General features: G+C 38.1%; 1 protein-coding gene across 1 annotated transcript; it reads left to right on the forward strand.

The window, feature by feature from the left end:
• Window positions 1–2,495: 2,495 nt before the first annotated feature.
• On the forward strand, window positions 2,496–16,229 carry LOC125235215 (alkaline phosphatase). The gene is made up of 9 exons (XM_048141695.1): window positions 2,496–2,612; window positions 6,986–7,188; window positions 9,252–9,444; window positions 9,984–10,147; window positions 10,688–10,901; window positions 11,665–11,798; window positions 12,389–12,587; window positions 14,715–14,927; window positions 15,568–16,229. Exons 1-9 carry the CDS (start codon window positions 2,558–2,560, stop codon window positions 15,729–15,731), a joined length of 1,539 nt encoding a protein of 512 aa, XP_047997652.1. The 5' UTR covers window positions 2,496–2,557; the 3' UTR covers window positions 15,732–16,229.
• Window positions 16,230–17,612: the final 1,383 nt, after the last annotated feature.

Consider the following 17,612-nt stretch of genomic DNA (forward strand, 5'->3'; position numbering starts at 1 on the left):
ACGAGCCCTTTCGATCCTACTAGGCGAAAAAAAGCGTCCCAAATTTAATTTTTCCACTTCGTAACCAATTTTCAAACACTTTGTACAGCGGTCACAAAGTGGTACTTATGCAAAATAATAGAACATTTTGGGACCATTTTTTTGTTTCTCGTTTTTTTTCCTAGATCGAAAGAGCTCATTCTGAGTAGGAAAAAACATACAATTTACCTACCTTAACAATATTTTTTTTGGTGATTCTTCTCGCGAAAATGCCCAGACAGAGTCTAAGATGGAGCTCACCGATTCAGTAATTAGCCTATTCACATTTTTGGTTGGTAACTTTATTCACTGGTGATAAAAGTGTGTGCGGACCCTTAACAGGGAAGCTGTGTTCTGCGCACAGTCGCCGCCAGCGGATCGATACTCGAGACGATATTCCGATTGCAGCCGAGCTAGTCTCATCTCATGTCACTGCTTGCAAGTGTTAGGAACCCCTAATTCTTCAGTTGGTAGAGAGATAGATATGTAGAATGGAATAGATAGACCTCAATTGACGCATTTCTGTTTCGCCCCATGGTTGACTGGTAGGGAATGAACTAAAATAGATACCATACACTAAAGAAAAAGCGAAATGTCATTTGATATTTGCCAGTCGCTTTTTGGTGAAGGAAAACATCGTGAGGAAACCGGACTAATTCCAATAAGGCCTAGTTACCCTTCGGGTTGGAAGGTCAGATGGCAGTCGCTTTCGTAAAACTAGTGCCTACGCCAAATCTTGGGATTAGTTGTCAAAGCGGACCCCAGGCTCCCATGAGCCGTGGCAAATGCCGGGATAACGCAAGGAGGATGATGATGAAAGAAAAAGCGATGAAGCCCACTGGTGGCGAAGCTGGTGGTCGCTTTTTCTTTAGTCTATGGTATCTACTCGTATTTCAGTTTATAATTTATATATAGTAGTGTTACTACTTAAAAGAACATATCAAAAAAATATTTACTAAAATAATTTGATTTGTTCCCTACATTGGTAGGGTATGCCTAAAGGGCTAAATGCATTAAGTCTGCCTGTAGAAGTGGTATAGAGAACGCCTAAGGGCATTAAGTCCGCCTGTTGAACTTATATGTGCATTAATGTTTCTAAAAAAAACTTTTTCATCACAATCGCCCAGTAAGTAAATGTGCATTTGCACGCATGGGCTGGGAGTTGTAGCAAAATCGTTCTCGAAAGGGAGTTATGAAAGTTCTTTTTTTATATTAGTATGATGAACAACGTTGCGTGTTTTCTCGGGACGGAAGAATATTGCAAACTCGTATCTTGAAATCTTGAAATTAAATCGTTTGCAAAATTTAACTTCCGCGTCTTTCGCCCCACGTTGCAGATTGATTGTACCTACTATTATTGGCACTCACTCGATGACGTACGGAAATTCAGGCATGGAAAATAATTCATCAGCTAAATCAGATCATTATTATTTTAAATTATTGGTAGAATACACGTACATTTAGACATAGATTATTTTATCATGTGCATCAACAAGCTAAATATATCGGAACACATCCTTCTTTGTACGGTAACAAAGATAGACTATTAAAAATAATACCATTAAACTTTATTTCAGATACAAGAGATGTTTTTAAATACTTAAACATATTTTTAAGGTGACTTATGTAATTAAATACAAAGTAAAAAATTATCTCAGTTTTGTCAACGACACAATCAATCTGTTGTCTACAACATCTTTCTTGTTAGAATAATCCTGTTTATTATATTATCTACAACTTAATATGCTAATTATAAAAAATACATTGATAATAAATGTAAACGTGAGTGATAAGAAACGAATCGATCATTTGTTTTGTGTTCCGACTGTTCCAAAAACTGTGTTTAGGTTAATTGTGCAATATTTATTTAAAAAATTAAAGTTTAATTTTTAAGTTCTTATTTTTAATTTTAGTTTGTACGTACGTTTATTTTTTTAATTATTTATAATTGGTCTTAACAAAAAAAAACACATTTATATATGTATATACAAAATAGTTTATAATACATCAATAAGTACTCGGGAATTAATCAAAACTGGATGATATAGAGTAACGATTTCAAATATGTAAAATGTTTCTGTTAAGAAAAATTATATGTTATTATTTTGCTTGATCGTTATTTTATTTGATTGGCGAGAAATAAAAGGCTTTTTATTTTTATTTATTTATTTTATATACAAAATAAACTAAACAACCTAATTGAAGTATTCTAAAATAAAATAAAAATACATACAAGTATTAAAGGAAAAATGTAAAAATTAACGCTTCCGGTGGGACTCGAACCCGCATCGTCTGCAATGCGTGTATTGCTCTTAACCAATCGAGCTATGAAACGGGTAGTCTATGTCGCGGCGACTAACGGCTAGCGGTGCTGAATCATCAATACATATCATCATGTATAGGTACGTAAGCAGCGCTATCAATCGCTCTCAGCACTACATAAGCGCTGCAAAATGAAATTCCATTGTCACGCCGCCGTACAATACGGACCGATTGACTGAAGTTGTCAGTGCCATTCATTCAGCGGCCGCGGCTAGACATGCGCGTTCTAATTTTGATTTTATTTGTGTTCGGCGCGCGTTCACATCGGACCGGTGAGAACTTTTTTAATTTAACTTTTTAAATATTATTTTGAAGTTCAGATTCGTTCAGTTTTAGGCTTAGTTTTTGTTTAATTTCCTGTTTTCTATTAGTTACCTTGGTTTCTAGAGCGATAGAAACGCGGGTTTTCAATTATTACGTTGAAGGTAGAATTCATTTTTTAATCTTGACAATGAATTAAACATTTATGGTATTAGTTATCTCTTATTTACTTAATATACCTAAGTATTAAAACTCGTAAAAAATCTATTATAAGAATTAATTTCCCACATATTACAATGGCATGGTTGTTGTTTAAACGGTATCGTTATGTCACTGTGTTACTAACAGCTAAAACTGTTTACACGTGTCCAATAAAGAATCTGTAACTTGTCTTACGATGCAGGTTAACAAACTCTAGACTAGACGAAAAAACTGTAGATACCTATAAATAATTATTGTCATTTGTAAACAGTAGGTAATGTTTGCGTGTCAATAATTTTATGGGAATACCCCTTTATGTTAGAAGTCTTAAACTTTTATGACTTAAAGTTACTTTTATTTAAGAGGCTTAAGTAGCATTTGGGCATTTTCGCGAGAAGAATCATCGAAAATATTTTTTCTAAGGTACGTAAATTTTATGTTTTTCTTACTCATCACTAGTTCGATCTAGGACAAAAAAGATCCCAAAATTTACTATTATTTTGCATACATACTTTCCACTTTGTAACCGGTGTCTACAAAGTATTTGAAAAATAGTAACGAAGTGGAAAAATTAAATTTGGGAAGCTTATTCCCGTCTAGTAGGATGGAAAGGGCTCGTGATTCTGAGTTGGAAAAACATAAAATTTGCCTATTTAAGAAAAAAGGTTTTGAATTTTCTTTCGCAAAAATGTCCAATTTAAATTATTTAATTAATAAACAAAAACAAAATCCAACCAATATTCAAATCGCGAAAAAAAATTTGGCTGTTCCATAGACATTAGCAGCTTCATGATGGAATGTATGAACCAGACATTTTTTTGCGATTTCAGCATTGGTCCCTGTAATAAAAGTTATTCATTATGACCTCAAAAGGCAATTTGCAAAGTTTGAACGGTCCTTTTTGTTATGATGGCGACTGATCTTGTGAGAATACGGTCGGATCGTCTGTCTAAAGTGTTTACGATGAAAAGTGATCACATGCATTAGATGACTCTTGCCTCAAGTTGTGAAAACAATATTCACACCAGTGTATTCTTCGTCTCAATAACAATAATATAGATCCGACTTACCTATACCTACATTAATTGTTTTATTTAGCATTTGTCGAAATATAAAAGCTATAGAGTATATTCGTAGAAGGTGTATTTTGACTACAGCGCTTTTAAACAATCAATAAAAATTATGTACTTGTACTTAGGTACTTATTTTATTATAAATTATATAAAAAAAACTGACGACGATTTTTTAAAGTAAATCCTTAAAATTTTAGGTTATTTTGGAAACAAAAATGTATGACTACTTATGACTTCAAAATCTTCAAATAATTTTTTTAGTTAAATATATATTTTTTGTGAAATTTTGTTAAGATTTTGTCATTTTTTTTATTGTGCGTATTTACTAGTTTATAGAAAAGAAAAAAAAAATTTTTATTCAAAATTACTGTAGTTTTTATGATTAACAATTTTAGCTCGACAGGCGTGTTTTTTTAAGAAAAATTTAAAAACTCAAATAACTTCAGAATAAACCCCTGGTTTAAAGGACGGTTTTCTTTGTAGGAACGGATCGAATTACCAGTCATCCTGTATTATGAATGAAATTTACTACTTTGTTTATTAATTAGGTATATTTCAAATTATCGCATAAGTAGTCGTATAAATACTGCTTCTATATGTAAATTTTACAACAATGGAACTATTTATAAACGATCAACAAGGAAGTGTCCCTGAAGTTGAAATTCATGTATTAATTACTAACATAAACAAAACACACGCGTATATTTCCAGAAAGGTAGGCAGAGCACATGAAACTACACAAGATTCGGCGCCACGTTTAGCAATTAAGGGACTGACAGAAAAAAAATCGTGATATTTTAGTGCTTGGATCTTAGCCCATCGGTCATGCCACAATTGAACCCACAGTTGACTTTTATTACCCAAGGGCAGAGGGGAGTGTGAAAAAGTCCAGAAAAAGATGTTCAAGTTCCTGTTTTTTTTTCTATTTTTGGCCATCCTCTTGACGTCTGTGTCCCAACATTTTGAGGTAGATCTTCCGGTCAAATAACGGCAGCGCACTCTTCTTTCAACAGAGCGTGTTCCATTTCACAAACATTTCTAAATTAAAAGGTGTGCGCTAATTTAAGAAGTGAGACGTAGGCACTAATAAGGTTTCTAATGATGGTAGGTATATATTTGTACACTAATTCCTAACTAATTTTACAAACGAACAGTGACACCTAAACAAGAACGCTAAAATTTTAACAATTAGCTGTAACAGTCTTATTTGAAGCCTATTTAATATTTTTGTAGTATTCATTCGAATGAACAAGGAAAAACTTGAATAGGTACGTCATTATCCTTTCTACAAGGTGTCCATACTCCAGGAAATGCACAAGTTGATATCCTTGAGTACTCTTTTCAGAAGAATCTTTTGTGGGCGAAGCCATTAAATAAATAATTGACCGCAGCGACAGTCTAGCAGGTTTACTGTTTAACTCAATTTTATTTCTATATGACCGTCCAGATTCAATGACTAAACATTTTTTTGTCGAGCTAGTTCAAAATTGACATAAAGGACTTAGGATCCAATGGTGTGTTTGGCGCTAACCCCTCGTATGCGGCCTGTCAATTTTGGTCATTGAAATAGTGACCTTGACATTTAAAGCAATAGATTAAAATTCCCACGCACGGATACGTGTCTAAGCATACGAGGGGTTAAGACCAACGTAACTTGACTGTGAAGTGTTTTTCACTTTAGCGTTTTCTAAGCATATATCGCGGTCTAAGGTCTGCATAATAATGTTCCATAAGATATATTTATTTCATTTTTATTCCTATGCACAGACCACCCACGGGGATGTTCTTATATAATTGCCCCCAGACCGGATAATTATGATCTACAATTGACAATTGAGTGGATTATTGTTCGTACTTACGCCAATAATTTTCATTTGTAGCATCTAGTTATTCTTGTGTATCTCCTATACTTGTTAGAACCATATGGCTCCCGGGCGAATCCTGTGGCCAATCTCAAACCTATAAGTTATATTATATAACTTCGAGACATAAATAAATAGATAAATATTGGGGGACACCTTACACAGATCAACCTAGCCCCAAACTAAGCAAAGCTTGTCTGGGTCACTAGATAAAGCTTTCGGCTTTCTACATCCGTTTTCTATCATGGGAAGTTATCCTTTCGCCCAACTGGCACTCTTGATTTCCTGCTACAAAATTATTGCCTGGAACAAATCGTTTTAGCTGTAAGCCCGTCTTGTAACTCACACTCGTTTGATACATTAGATGATTGTCTCAATTGATTAATTGTAAAGGTCATCATACTATACTGATACATCTAGGTATTATTAGTCACATTGCCGCGAAACAATTAGATCTGGAATCATAACTATAGATTACGTGATTGTATTGATAACAACTGGGTAATTATTTATTTTACGTAAAACAAAGGAAAAAGAGATTAGGTTGAGAAAATGATGCAATCAGTTCTTTAATGTTTTTCGTCGCGATGTTCAATTAAAACAAACTTTGGATTCTATTCAGAAAAAGATTTTGAATGAACTACACACACACACACATACACATACAATCACGCCTGTATCCCATAAAGGGGTAGGCAGAGCACATGAACAACTCAAGTTTCAGTGCCACTCTTGGCAAAAAGGGGTTGAAAGAAAACGAAAATTGTGACATGAACTACAGTTCTTCAAAAAAGGAAGGAAGGTGTACAAGTTTCTAATGGGTCAGCAACGTGCATGTGACACCCCTTCAGTTGCAGGCGTCCATAGGTTACGGTGACCGCATTGCATTAGGCGGACCGTATATCTGTTTGCCACCGACGTGGTATTAAAAAAACTAAATATTTATGTTCTCTCCTTTTTATTTCAATAAAAATTTTAACCGCCTTCCAAATTTCAATAACACGATGCACAATTAAAATATTGAAAAAAAAACCCGACGTCATAGTGCATCGATTTTCATCATCGTCAAACATGGCTAAGAATACTCCCGACTAATTAGTTTTCAAACAAAAAACTAAATCTAAATCGGTGCATCCGTTCGAAAAATACGATGCCACAGACAGTCGTCATTGTTGCGTCGGGTTTTAAAAAGAGGAGATTATCAATCGGCCAACGTTTTTTTTTATATTTTCAATATTTATATTTCAGACCAGAAATACTGGCGAGACCTCGCTCACGCTGAGCTCGAAGAGGCACTGAACCTGAAGCTGAACCAGAACAGAGCCAGGAATGTGATCCTGTTCATAGGAGACGGCATGGGGCCGAACACAGTCACCGCCACGCGGATATACAAGGGTGGAGAGGGGTACAAGATGGCCTTTGAGGAGTTCCCTCATGTTGGGATGCTTAAGGTAAGAATTGCAAAAATACTGAACTGGTTCCTTCTCCGCTTCATCACCGGACAACCAGGCGCGGGGAGCGGTTTCACCCTTACGTTGTCGACCTACCTTTCATTCGCACGAAGAAGTTTGCCTCTTTTTTCCTAATGCGAACTGCTAAGGAATGGAACATGCTCTCCTCATCTGTATTCCCGGCCGAATACAATCTGGGTGTATTCAAGTAAAGAGTGAATGGGATACTGATCCAGTGAGCTACAACTTCGGCCTTGTCGTCACATTCCATCAGGCGCGACTAAGGTCACTGGCCAGTTTTACAATTAAAAAAACACTTAATAACTCGTGAATGCTTCTCACCTTTGACCCTGCGCGGAGCTCAGTCTTCAGCTTTCGAATAAAGACACTAGTATTAGATATACAAGGATGGGGAGGGGTATAAGATGGCGTTTGAGGAGTTCCGTCATGATGGGATGCTTAAGGTAAGGATTACAGTAACAGACTATGTTCAAGAATGTTTCGAGTCTTTGACTACGCAGAGCTCGACCTTTGGATTACAGTAACCAATGACTATGCTCCCGAATGCTTCGGGTCTTTGGCTCTATGCGGATCTCGGCCTTTAGCTTTCAAATAAATACACTATAATAGTATTCGATATACAAGGGCGGGAAGGGTATACGATGGCCTTTGAGGAGTTCCCTCATACTGGTAATACTGGTATGCTTAAGGTAACAATCGCAAGAACATCTTACTAATCTCGTGAATGCTTCGGACCTTTGGTATGGCGGCCAATGGTTTTCCCATTTAGCTCGCCTAAGGTCATATGCCGTACGAGTACATTTTATGGGACTAAACCCTTCTCTATGGATGGAGTGTCACATGTTTCCTTTAATTCCTTTCAGTTCCTTGCTTCTCGTCCCTTTTTATCAATAGTTTTTTCTCATGAATTGACTTTTATCTGCTAATTATATTTATTTATTTAAACTTTATTGCACAGTTGAAAAAAAAAGTACAAATGGCGGACTTAATGCCTCAAGGCATTCTCTACCAGTCAACCATAGGGCCAAACAGAAATTCGTCTACATAATAAAGACTTCTGTTGTTACAATAGCATACAAATGTATTTTGAATTTTATCACTTCACCATCACCTTTTCACATAGTAACATTGATAGGTATTTTCATATTTTATATCACTGGTACACTGGTACTGGTAGGTTTATTATTGAAGTAGGTACTTGCACAGATTCATTACACAGATTCAAAATTATTTATTTTAGGTGCAGACTGCTTAGTTTCATTATAAATAAAATTATTTACTCAGGAAGATAACCTTAAAATCAAGATAAATATACACCAGTGTGTAATTTTAATATCTACATAGTTATTGTTGAAAAGATAAGACGATAAAGAAAGTGCAAGTTATTATCGTTGAATTACATAATTACGTTTATTTTTCTGCGTGTGATTTTGAGAATCTGCCCGAAGAAACCTCAATATTTCTCAATAATATCGGATATGTCTTTATCAAAAATATTTTATGAAACATCACTTTTGATAATACTGACTTCTGGCTTATCCGATCCACGTCGTCATCATTATTCATCGTTACATTTAGTTCATTTTGCTTTTATGACTTTTATTAGGATAACAATAAACATAAGTCGAATGATAAGATTAACATGAAGATTGTTGATTTTATTTTACTAGTCTATAATGGTGTCCCACACTGAGAGAAAATACAACCAGTTTTCATGTTCGATCAACAAGTTTTTTGGTTAAAATAGCGCCTACGTGCTCTTTGGTTCAAACAACAAGCTACTTGTCATTTGAATCGGCAATATATTTGAATCAACAAGTCGATTTTATAAAAACAACCTGACAGATACTGTTTTAAACATACGTTTGGCTGATTCAAACGGATAAACCGCAATAAGTCGAACTTGTTAAATTCACAATGCAAATTTCTCTCAGTGCACTGCTGGGCAAATGCCTCTCCCCTTAACCTCCATGACTCCCGTTTTTTTACCTCTTCCGGCCAGTTAGTCTTATTTTATACAAAAAATATTTCTGTTCTTCCAGACATACTCTGCCAACAAGATGGTCCCAGACTCCGCATCAACGGCCACCGCCATGTTCAGTGGCACGAAGGTCAACCATCGGACCATAGGCGTTGACGCCACAGTGGCAGAAAATGATTGCCCCAAGTCTTTGGACCCTGAAGCGCAGCTGAAGTCCTTGGCTGCTGTAGCATTAGAAGCTGGGAAGAGTGCAGGTATATTCAACTATATCTAGTCTCTTCAGGAGCCAATAATGCTGTTAGATCGGACCATCAGCGTTAACGCCACAGTGGCAGAAAACAACTACCCCACGTTTTCACCTGTTTCGTAGCATTATCGCTCTTGCGTATTGGCGCGAAAGAGCTAGACTACATTTCTGCGGCGTTTCGGTGGCATTTCGCGTCGCAGAAATGCCATTCGGCTATGGGGCCTGAACAGTTGTGAGCGAGCTTGTGAGAGCTTGAACAAATGTCCAGTCATGCACCAATAAAGGTATAGAAGTCAAGTGTTTTCATTTGCGAACGAACTGTTCAGAACACTTGCTGAAAACGCAGCCTGGTATCATAGGTACAATAAAATTGATTAATAGACAATATTTTCACGAACGAGTTGTGGTAGAATATCAAGGTCAACGATCGCATGATCGGCGTCGAGCTATTTACTGTCCAAATAACCATTTATAAATTAATAGAATAACTACAAAGCCTTTCCATGGATAAAACAAATGAAAAACCTAATCCATGTATGACTCCAGGTTTCGTGACAACAATGCGAGTGACGCACGCGACCCCTGCCCCGCTGTACGCCCACACCCCTAACCGCCATTGGGAGTGTGAATCAGTCATCCCTCAGGAGTCCCGGGCTTGCAAGGATATTGCCAGGCAGTTGGTTGAAGACTGGCCGGGGAGAGATTTAAATGTGAGTTTCAGCTTGCTACTTCCTTTTTCCCACAATGCTAATCGCCAGTTGTAGGTGGGAGATAGACTCGTTATGCCTCAGGAATCACATGCCTGCAATGATATTGCCTGGCAATCTGAGTTTTAACTTCATCATCATCATATTGCCAGGCAGCGGGTTGAGATTAAAAAAAAATCAAAAATATTTATTGTTTACCAGTAAAAAGATAATTACAAATAAGAAATGTCTGTCCGGGGAAAGATTTGAAAATGTTAGTTTGGCTTGTCACTCGAGTACCAACTGATGATACTTGATTGTATTGCATTGATTGTGAGGAATGCTTTTCACCCACAATTCTAATGGCCACTGAGTGACTCAGTTATCTCCCAGGAGTCGTAAGCTGAGAGTATCGCCAGGAAGTTAATTAAGGATAGGCAGTAGAGGCATCTACACATAAGAATATAATAGGCGCATAACCAGGTTGCCGAATTAATAATACCAACTAATGCTACAATATTTTGACTATCTTAAATACTCATACATTCTAATATACCTTTCCAGGTAATAATGGGTGGAGGCCGTCAAATGCTGGTCTCCAACTCCTCAGCCCTCGAAGGTGATCCCATCAACTTGTGGGGCTGTTACAGCACGGATGGAAGGGACCTCATTCGGGATTGGATGATGGATAAGGAACAGAGACAGTTGAAGTACAGCGTGGTGCAGAACAATAGTGAACTGAGCGGGGTCAACTTTGATGATACAGATTATTTGATGGGTAAGTAATGCTATTCTGGTGAAGGTGACCCCCATCAGGATCTCGGAGACAAATAAGGAACAGATGAAACTCAAGTGTAGCGTGCTGAAGATTGAAGCTGCGCTACGTGTTATCTAACGATTAGGTGGGCCATTTTTTTTCAAAGTTGTCCCCCCCACTTTTTTTGTAACATGGGTATTTTTTACGCGATTATTACTCAGAATCGCGAGGTCTTTCGAACCTGATAGGAAAAAAAAATGTCCCAAGATTTCCATACATTTTTTCGAACCTTCCATTCCGTTACCACCATACAAAATGTATGAAAAAATGGTAACGGAATGGGAAAAAAACCTTGGGACACTTTTTTTCTCCTATTAGAATTGAAAGAGCTCGCGATTCTGAGTGGAAACCACATAAAAATTTCCAAATCAAAAAAAAAGTGGGGTGGACAACTTTGAAAAAAATGGCCCAGGTACCTAATGCTGATCTCCAATTTACTGAAGTGAATAAAGCGAGTAACAATATAACATGATAAGAGCTTTATTCAGGATAATAACATGGATAAGGAACAAACTAGAGACAGCAAGTACTTATGGTGTGATGCTTTACAATAGTAGTTCAGTACCATTTTGAGTAATCATAGTTACCCTGTGGTTAAAAGTAGACCTTGAGACAATAAGTCGGACGATATTATTGTAGAACAGTGGAGCAGCAAGTTCAATTTAAAATTATGATCTTCCTATTTGTATGAGACTAATTTAATGTTTTTTTTATTCATTTACAGGAATCTTCGCTAACGGGCACATGGCGTATGAATTCGAGCGGAACCATGGTCCCGAAGGCATGCCGTCGATCAGTGAGATGGTGGAAGCCGCGATCAAGGTTCTACGGAAGAACCCTAATGGGTACTTTCTTATGGTGAGTGATTACTCACATCTTGCCCTTCTAGGATATTGGCACTTAACGCTGGGGAGATTTTGAAGTTGTGGCCCTGAGATGAGAACTAAACACATTCGGCTAATACCCAAGGACAACCCTATGGACCGAAAGTAAACCCAAGTCATATTGGTAACTTTGTCCAATACCATCTTAATACAGTCTTATTTCCCAGATTCTTCTTCAACCTAGCATTTTCTCGGCCTAGAGCCAGGGTCCGCTTTCCTGCCCAGTCTTCTCCACTTTGCCCGGTCTTCGGCATCCTCAGGTGTGAGATTATTCTCTTGCATGCCCGCTGTCACGATGTCCAGCCAGATTTTGTTTCTTATTTCCCAGATTGTACCTATTGCAAATTTTATCCCACTCCCCTACTACTACTACTACTACTACTACTACTTTATCTTCAACCCCTTTTTGCCAAGAGTGGCACTGAAACTTAGTAGTTCATGTGCTCCGCCTACCCCTTTATGGGATACAGGCGTGATTATATGTTATGTTATCCCACTCATTCACCCGAAGAGAGACTAGTTTTTCGTGTCTGAAATATCAAATTTCCAATCATACTTTCCCAGGTAGAAGGCGGCAACATAGACATGGCGCACCACCGCGGACGAGCTAAAACCGCCATCGATGAAGCAGCCGCCATGGAGGACGCTGTTCGCGTCGCCGCCGCCATGACCAATGAAGAGGATACGCTGTTGGTCGTCACTGCTGACCATACGCATACCCTGTCTATCAATGGGTATCCCCAAAGAGGATCCAATATCTTTAGTGAGTTCAGGGTGCGTAGCCGAATGGCACAAACGCTCACGAAACGAAACGCTAGTAGATATCTATCCCTATCGCTCTTGCGTATTGGCGCGACAGAGCCGGACTACGTTTCGTTTTCGTTTGGCGTCGGAGAAATGCCATTCGGCTACGGGGCCTGTTGTTCGAGTTCTCACAAGCCGTTTACAAGACGAAGACGAATCGGCGGCCTTGGCAGACACTGTCTGAGTTTAATCCGCTATGATTAGCTAGGGAAGATGATACGCTGCTGGTCTTTACTGCTGATCATTCGCATAATCTGTTTATCAATGGGTATCATCAATGAGGACGAGTTGTTCCGTTACAAACAACTTTCAAAATCGGGATTTAGTCGCGTACATATGACTACATTTTTAAAGTAACCAACATTACCAACGTTCGTTCAACGATCAACGTTCTTCAACGCTCCTTCATTTTATGGTGAAAGTTTGAACCAGTGTTCCTCTATTTGTCTACGCACTTTGGAGTGAGGAGTCCTTCCAAATAATATGCTAAGGGGTGTGAACGATTTCTATCTTCTCTACGCATGCTGGGTCTTGAATAGACCAAAAGCATTATCTCTAATAGGCTACTAGACTCATATCGAATTTTGCACAAGAAATGATTATTTTCTGTAGTATTTGACCTAAGAAACCAATGTTTATAGATTTTGGGTATTAAAAGTATATGATGACTACGTATTTTCGATTGAAAATGTGTGTTATATTTTTTTTAACTTTGGCCACCGAAAACGCTGTCAGCCATGTAGTGACGTCATAGAGCCTAACTTAACTTTATGTCGTCAATCAATATATTATTTTTTCGGTTTATTGGACAGTAATGAATAATATAAGATAGACTTTAAAAAAGGGTCAAGTAGCCTATTGGGACCGTGCGCGACGACAACGCCACGTGACAGTGACAATATTGTAACCGCTGTCATGCGAGAAGTAAGTAAACATTGTGAAAAAATTAATGAAATCTTGTGCTATTTTACTACATTAGACAATTTTGGACGATGGTGGTTACAACATTATCGCCAATAACATTAAAATCGTTGTTTTCAGTGAGAAATTAACAAACTGGTGACTAAAACGGGGTTTCGTGCCATCGCTCACGAAATCATTTTCCAACCTGAGACGATGAGTAAAGGCAATAAATTGGTGCTAGCTGGACATTTTCTACAGATTGAAGACATTATTCCACCATTTGTACCTATGTGCAATAAAGTATAAATAAATCATTGGCTTTTGAAATAGTTGATCAGTTCACTGCTATCCTGTCATTTTCATAGGCTAACTATAGGTATTATAAATATCATTGCAGGGTACAGGGTTTATTGTAAAATAAAAACAAACTAGCTATTAATAACGTTTAATTATAATATACATTACAAAAACTTGTTTCATTTACTTGAAAATATTGGAGGTTTACCAGATATCACATCAAATACAATCATGAATGCGATGAAATAAGTTCTCAGGAATTTTAATTAAAATGTGATAAGCCTTCGGATGGACTGCTTCTGCTTCTATTGTTCTCGTGCTCCTTCTTCCCATTGAAACCTCGATATTTACGCATTTTCGTCAATCCGTTTCGATTTGTAAACAGGAGCACAGATGAGGAAACAAATAAAATGATTTTCGAACATAACTGGGATTGGCTTCCACGTCGGCTTTTCTACCTCCAATAAAATTTGCACTATAAATTCACCGTAAATTCAATTCAATACTTGTATCAAATGATTACGCACTTTAAGTAAAACTTCAGAGATTGGACGACACTTTTCTTCTTACGGCAACTATTCACTTAAACGGTGGTTTCGTTTCCACCACGGTCTTGGAAATAGCTAGAATTTAGTCGCTACTTTTCTTGGAGTTATTACAATTCGCCATAACAAATTTTACTGGGCCCGCATTAAATGTATCTCAAGAACGATATGAAAATGTTTACTGCAATATGGATTTGACAGCGCAAGTCAGCGACTAAGATGTCAATTTTGGCCGTAGTGAGCGCTGTGATCGTTTTAGCTACCCCCTCCACCCGCTTTGCACCCTGCCAATTTTGCCATCCTACATAAACATAAAATTAACTTCAACTGTTTATTTTCAGGTCACACCGAAGTATCCCCGTACGACCATAAGCCATACACCACACTTTCATACGGCACCGGCGGGCCGGGCGCATTGCATTACGAAGTGGTAGACCAAAATCTGGTCCGCAAGGATCCGGGGAACAGCGACGACTTCATGTATGAGCAGATAGCTGGGGTTATACTGGATGAGAACAGCCACGGGGGTGGTGATACTACGATATATGCTAGAGGTAAGTTGTTCCCAAGAGCCCACTGGTGATCATTAAACGGAACGGAAACAAAAGAAGAAGTAAGAAGTGACAGTGCCGTAGAAATAGGCAGACCGTTGCCGCGGACTGGTCTACAGTGGGTGCCTTTTACCAAATCTTTGGTTGATTTCTAATTAGGGCGGCAGCGTACATAAAAAAAGAAAACCGTTTATTACAAGGCATCCATTTGAAGGTATCCAATGAGTATAAAGTAGTTCATACTTATAGGCGTTAACCCTCACATTTTAGGTTGATAAAGAAGCATGCAGTCCGGACTATGAGTAATGAAAGAACTTCATGAACATCAAGGTAATTTTAAAGAAACAATTAATTGAAGTGCTGTGACATTAATCCCTTGTCAGTTGGAACTATTATCTGATTAATCTGGAATATTCTGTATGAATAAGAAATAGCCATGCCATAGATAACCATGATGTGACGGTACAGTGATTATGTTAGGTACGCTAGACTAGGAGACATGTTCTTGATGCCCCACCATTTACTGTATTGGATGACGAACGTGTGTATTTTATCACCTTCCGTTTCGACCAGGAACTTTCTGTATAGAGCAGAGCCACAGGTAAGTTTTGAACACATTTAACCCACGTTTTTTTACTTGCAGGTCCAAAAGCGCACCTGTTCCACTCAATCCATGAGCAGCACTACGTGTTCCACGCGCTGTGTCGCGCGGCGCAGATCGGTGACCACGCCACCGACGCAAGCGCACATACCACACTTGCATTCACTGTATTATTGCTTACGACCGCTGTACATTTACTTTTTTAACAGTTGTTGTTAGGCCTTGAACATAACCCGGCGCTAGCGTACGAGGCAGGGGTTAGATTGACACTCTGATTTTGGACCAAAAGGGATAATGCCTTGCGTTAGAGAGGGACAACAGGATTTGACCTAGGATTGATTTCAAACTTCGGTTTTGTAGGAAGTGTCCTTTCCGTACATGCCCTGTGTTTGAAGATGTTCAGAAGTGGTCGTTTTTATTTGCAGCCCTCCGTGACTCAGTTGGTCAGAGAGACTGATCCGGATTTACCAGAAGGTCACAAGTTCAGGGCCCTGATGGAGGTGTATCCATATTTCCTTTAATTTAAAATTATGTGGTTGTTATTGCATGCCGTGTAGGTACTTACATGGTGTGATAACGACCACTTTTGAACATTTTCAAACAAAAGTAGCATAACATTCCAAGATAGGGTTAAAAGTGTTAGAACTATGAGACCTTAGGAAAAATGTTTTACGACTGAACTACTTACTAGACCAAATTATGTATTTAAGGTAAAAAAAAAGTACCAGTGATCAACAGTGTCCCAGTAGATGCCACTTCCAACCTTAAGTCACTGTCAATAAATCTGACAGAATGGTGTCATCTATTGGACATTAACGTGTCGAGCACTGGTACGTTTACCTTAATGAGGCTTTTGTATGGAATAAAATTCCTTTTTAAAATAAAATGATTGTTTAAATACTTATTAATTATGAAAGAAAGGTTATCAAATAATTTTACGTGCAATAAAAATAAGTAGGAGCTGTTAGATCAATAATATTTTTGTAGAATAATTTTCCTTTGACTAAGAGTTGCAGTAGGAATTTGTATAGAATGAATTGTTATTAAAGTATAAGTTTAAGTAATAGAAAACTCAATATATTTATTTCAAAGAACAAAATACTTTGTTTTATCTACCACCAAATCACAAACATGAGGCTGTCCAAACTAATTCTGCAGCGAGATTAAGAGGGACTGAAAGGCCTGATTGGCGGCGTGCGAACTCTCATGCGATTTTGGTTACATTGCGGGGTGATGAGGTTACATATAATTTTGGAGCGCACCATGCGCGCATGCTCGGCATTAAACTCCAAGATCGAGTGAGGAATATCGAGATCCGACGCCGCACCAAGGTGCGGGACGTGGGTGACGTCATTTCCAAACTCAAATGGAATTGGGCGGGGCATGTTGCCAGGCAGAGTGATGGCAGGTGGACTAAAATGTTGACCGAATGGTGGCCGCTATCGGATGTAAGAAGCGCCTGGCATCCGTTGGCTCGTTGGGTGGACGACATTCGAAAAACTGCGGGGCACTTCTGGATGAGATTAGCCCAGGACCGGGATGAGTGGCGTACACGAAGGGAGGCCTATGCTCAGCAGTGGGCGATTAATGGCTGAAATGATGATGATGATGAATGATGATAATTTTGCACAGCCATCAAATACCGCAATGTAATAAAACTCGTATGCGAGTTCTCGTAACGTCTAAATGGGCCCTAAATAATGAAATCTGCCCTTAATAATGAAATATCCTAAATGGGCCCTAAATAATGAAATCTGCCCTTAATAATGAAATATCCTAAATGGGCCCTAAATAATGAAGTTATAAATATACGTGAACATGTCCTACGAACCTTGACATATATACAGCGTGTGTATTCCATACGGGCGAACATCTTAATAAGAATTAGTATCGGACATAAGCAGCCTAACTACGTGGATTTTTTTTAAACAGACGAGATTTTTTTTTCATACATAATAATTCACCACGCAATGTATTATGTCCACATCAATTAGCGTACCTACCATTACATGAAATTTATGTCATGTCAAATTAAGTTGGACGGCGTTCATTGCTGCTTGGCCAGATTAAAAAAAAATCGTATGATC

Source organism: Leguminivora glycinivorella, chromosome 17 (genome assembly GCF_023078275.1).
Source record: "Leguminivora glycinivorella isolate SPB_JAAS2020 chromosome 17, LegGlyc_1.1, whole genome shotgun sequence".
In the NCBI taxonomy this organism is placed as follows: Eukaryota; Metazoa; Arthropoda; class Insecta; order Lepidoptera; family Tortricidae; genus Leguminivora; species Leguminivora glycinivorella.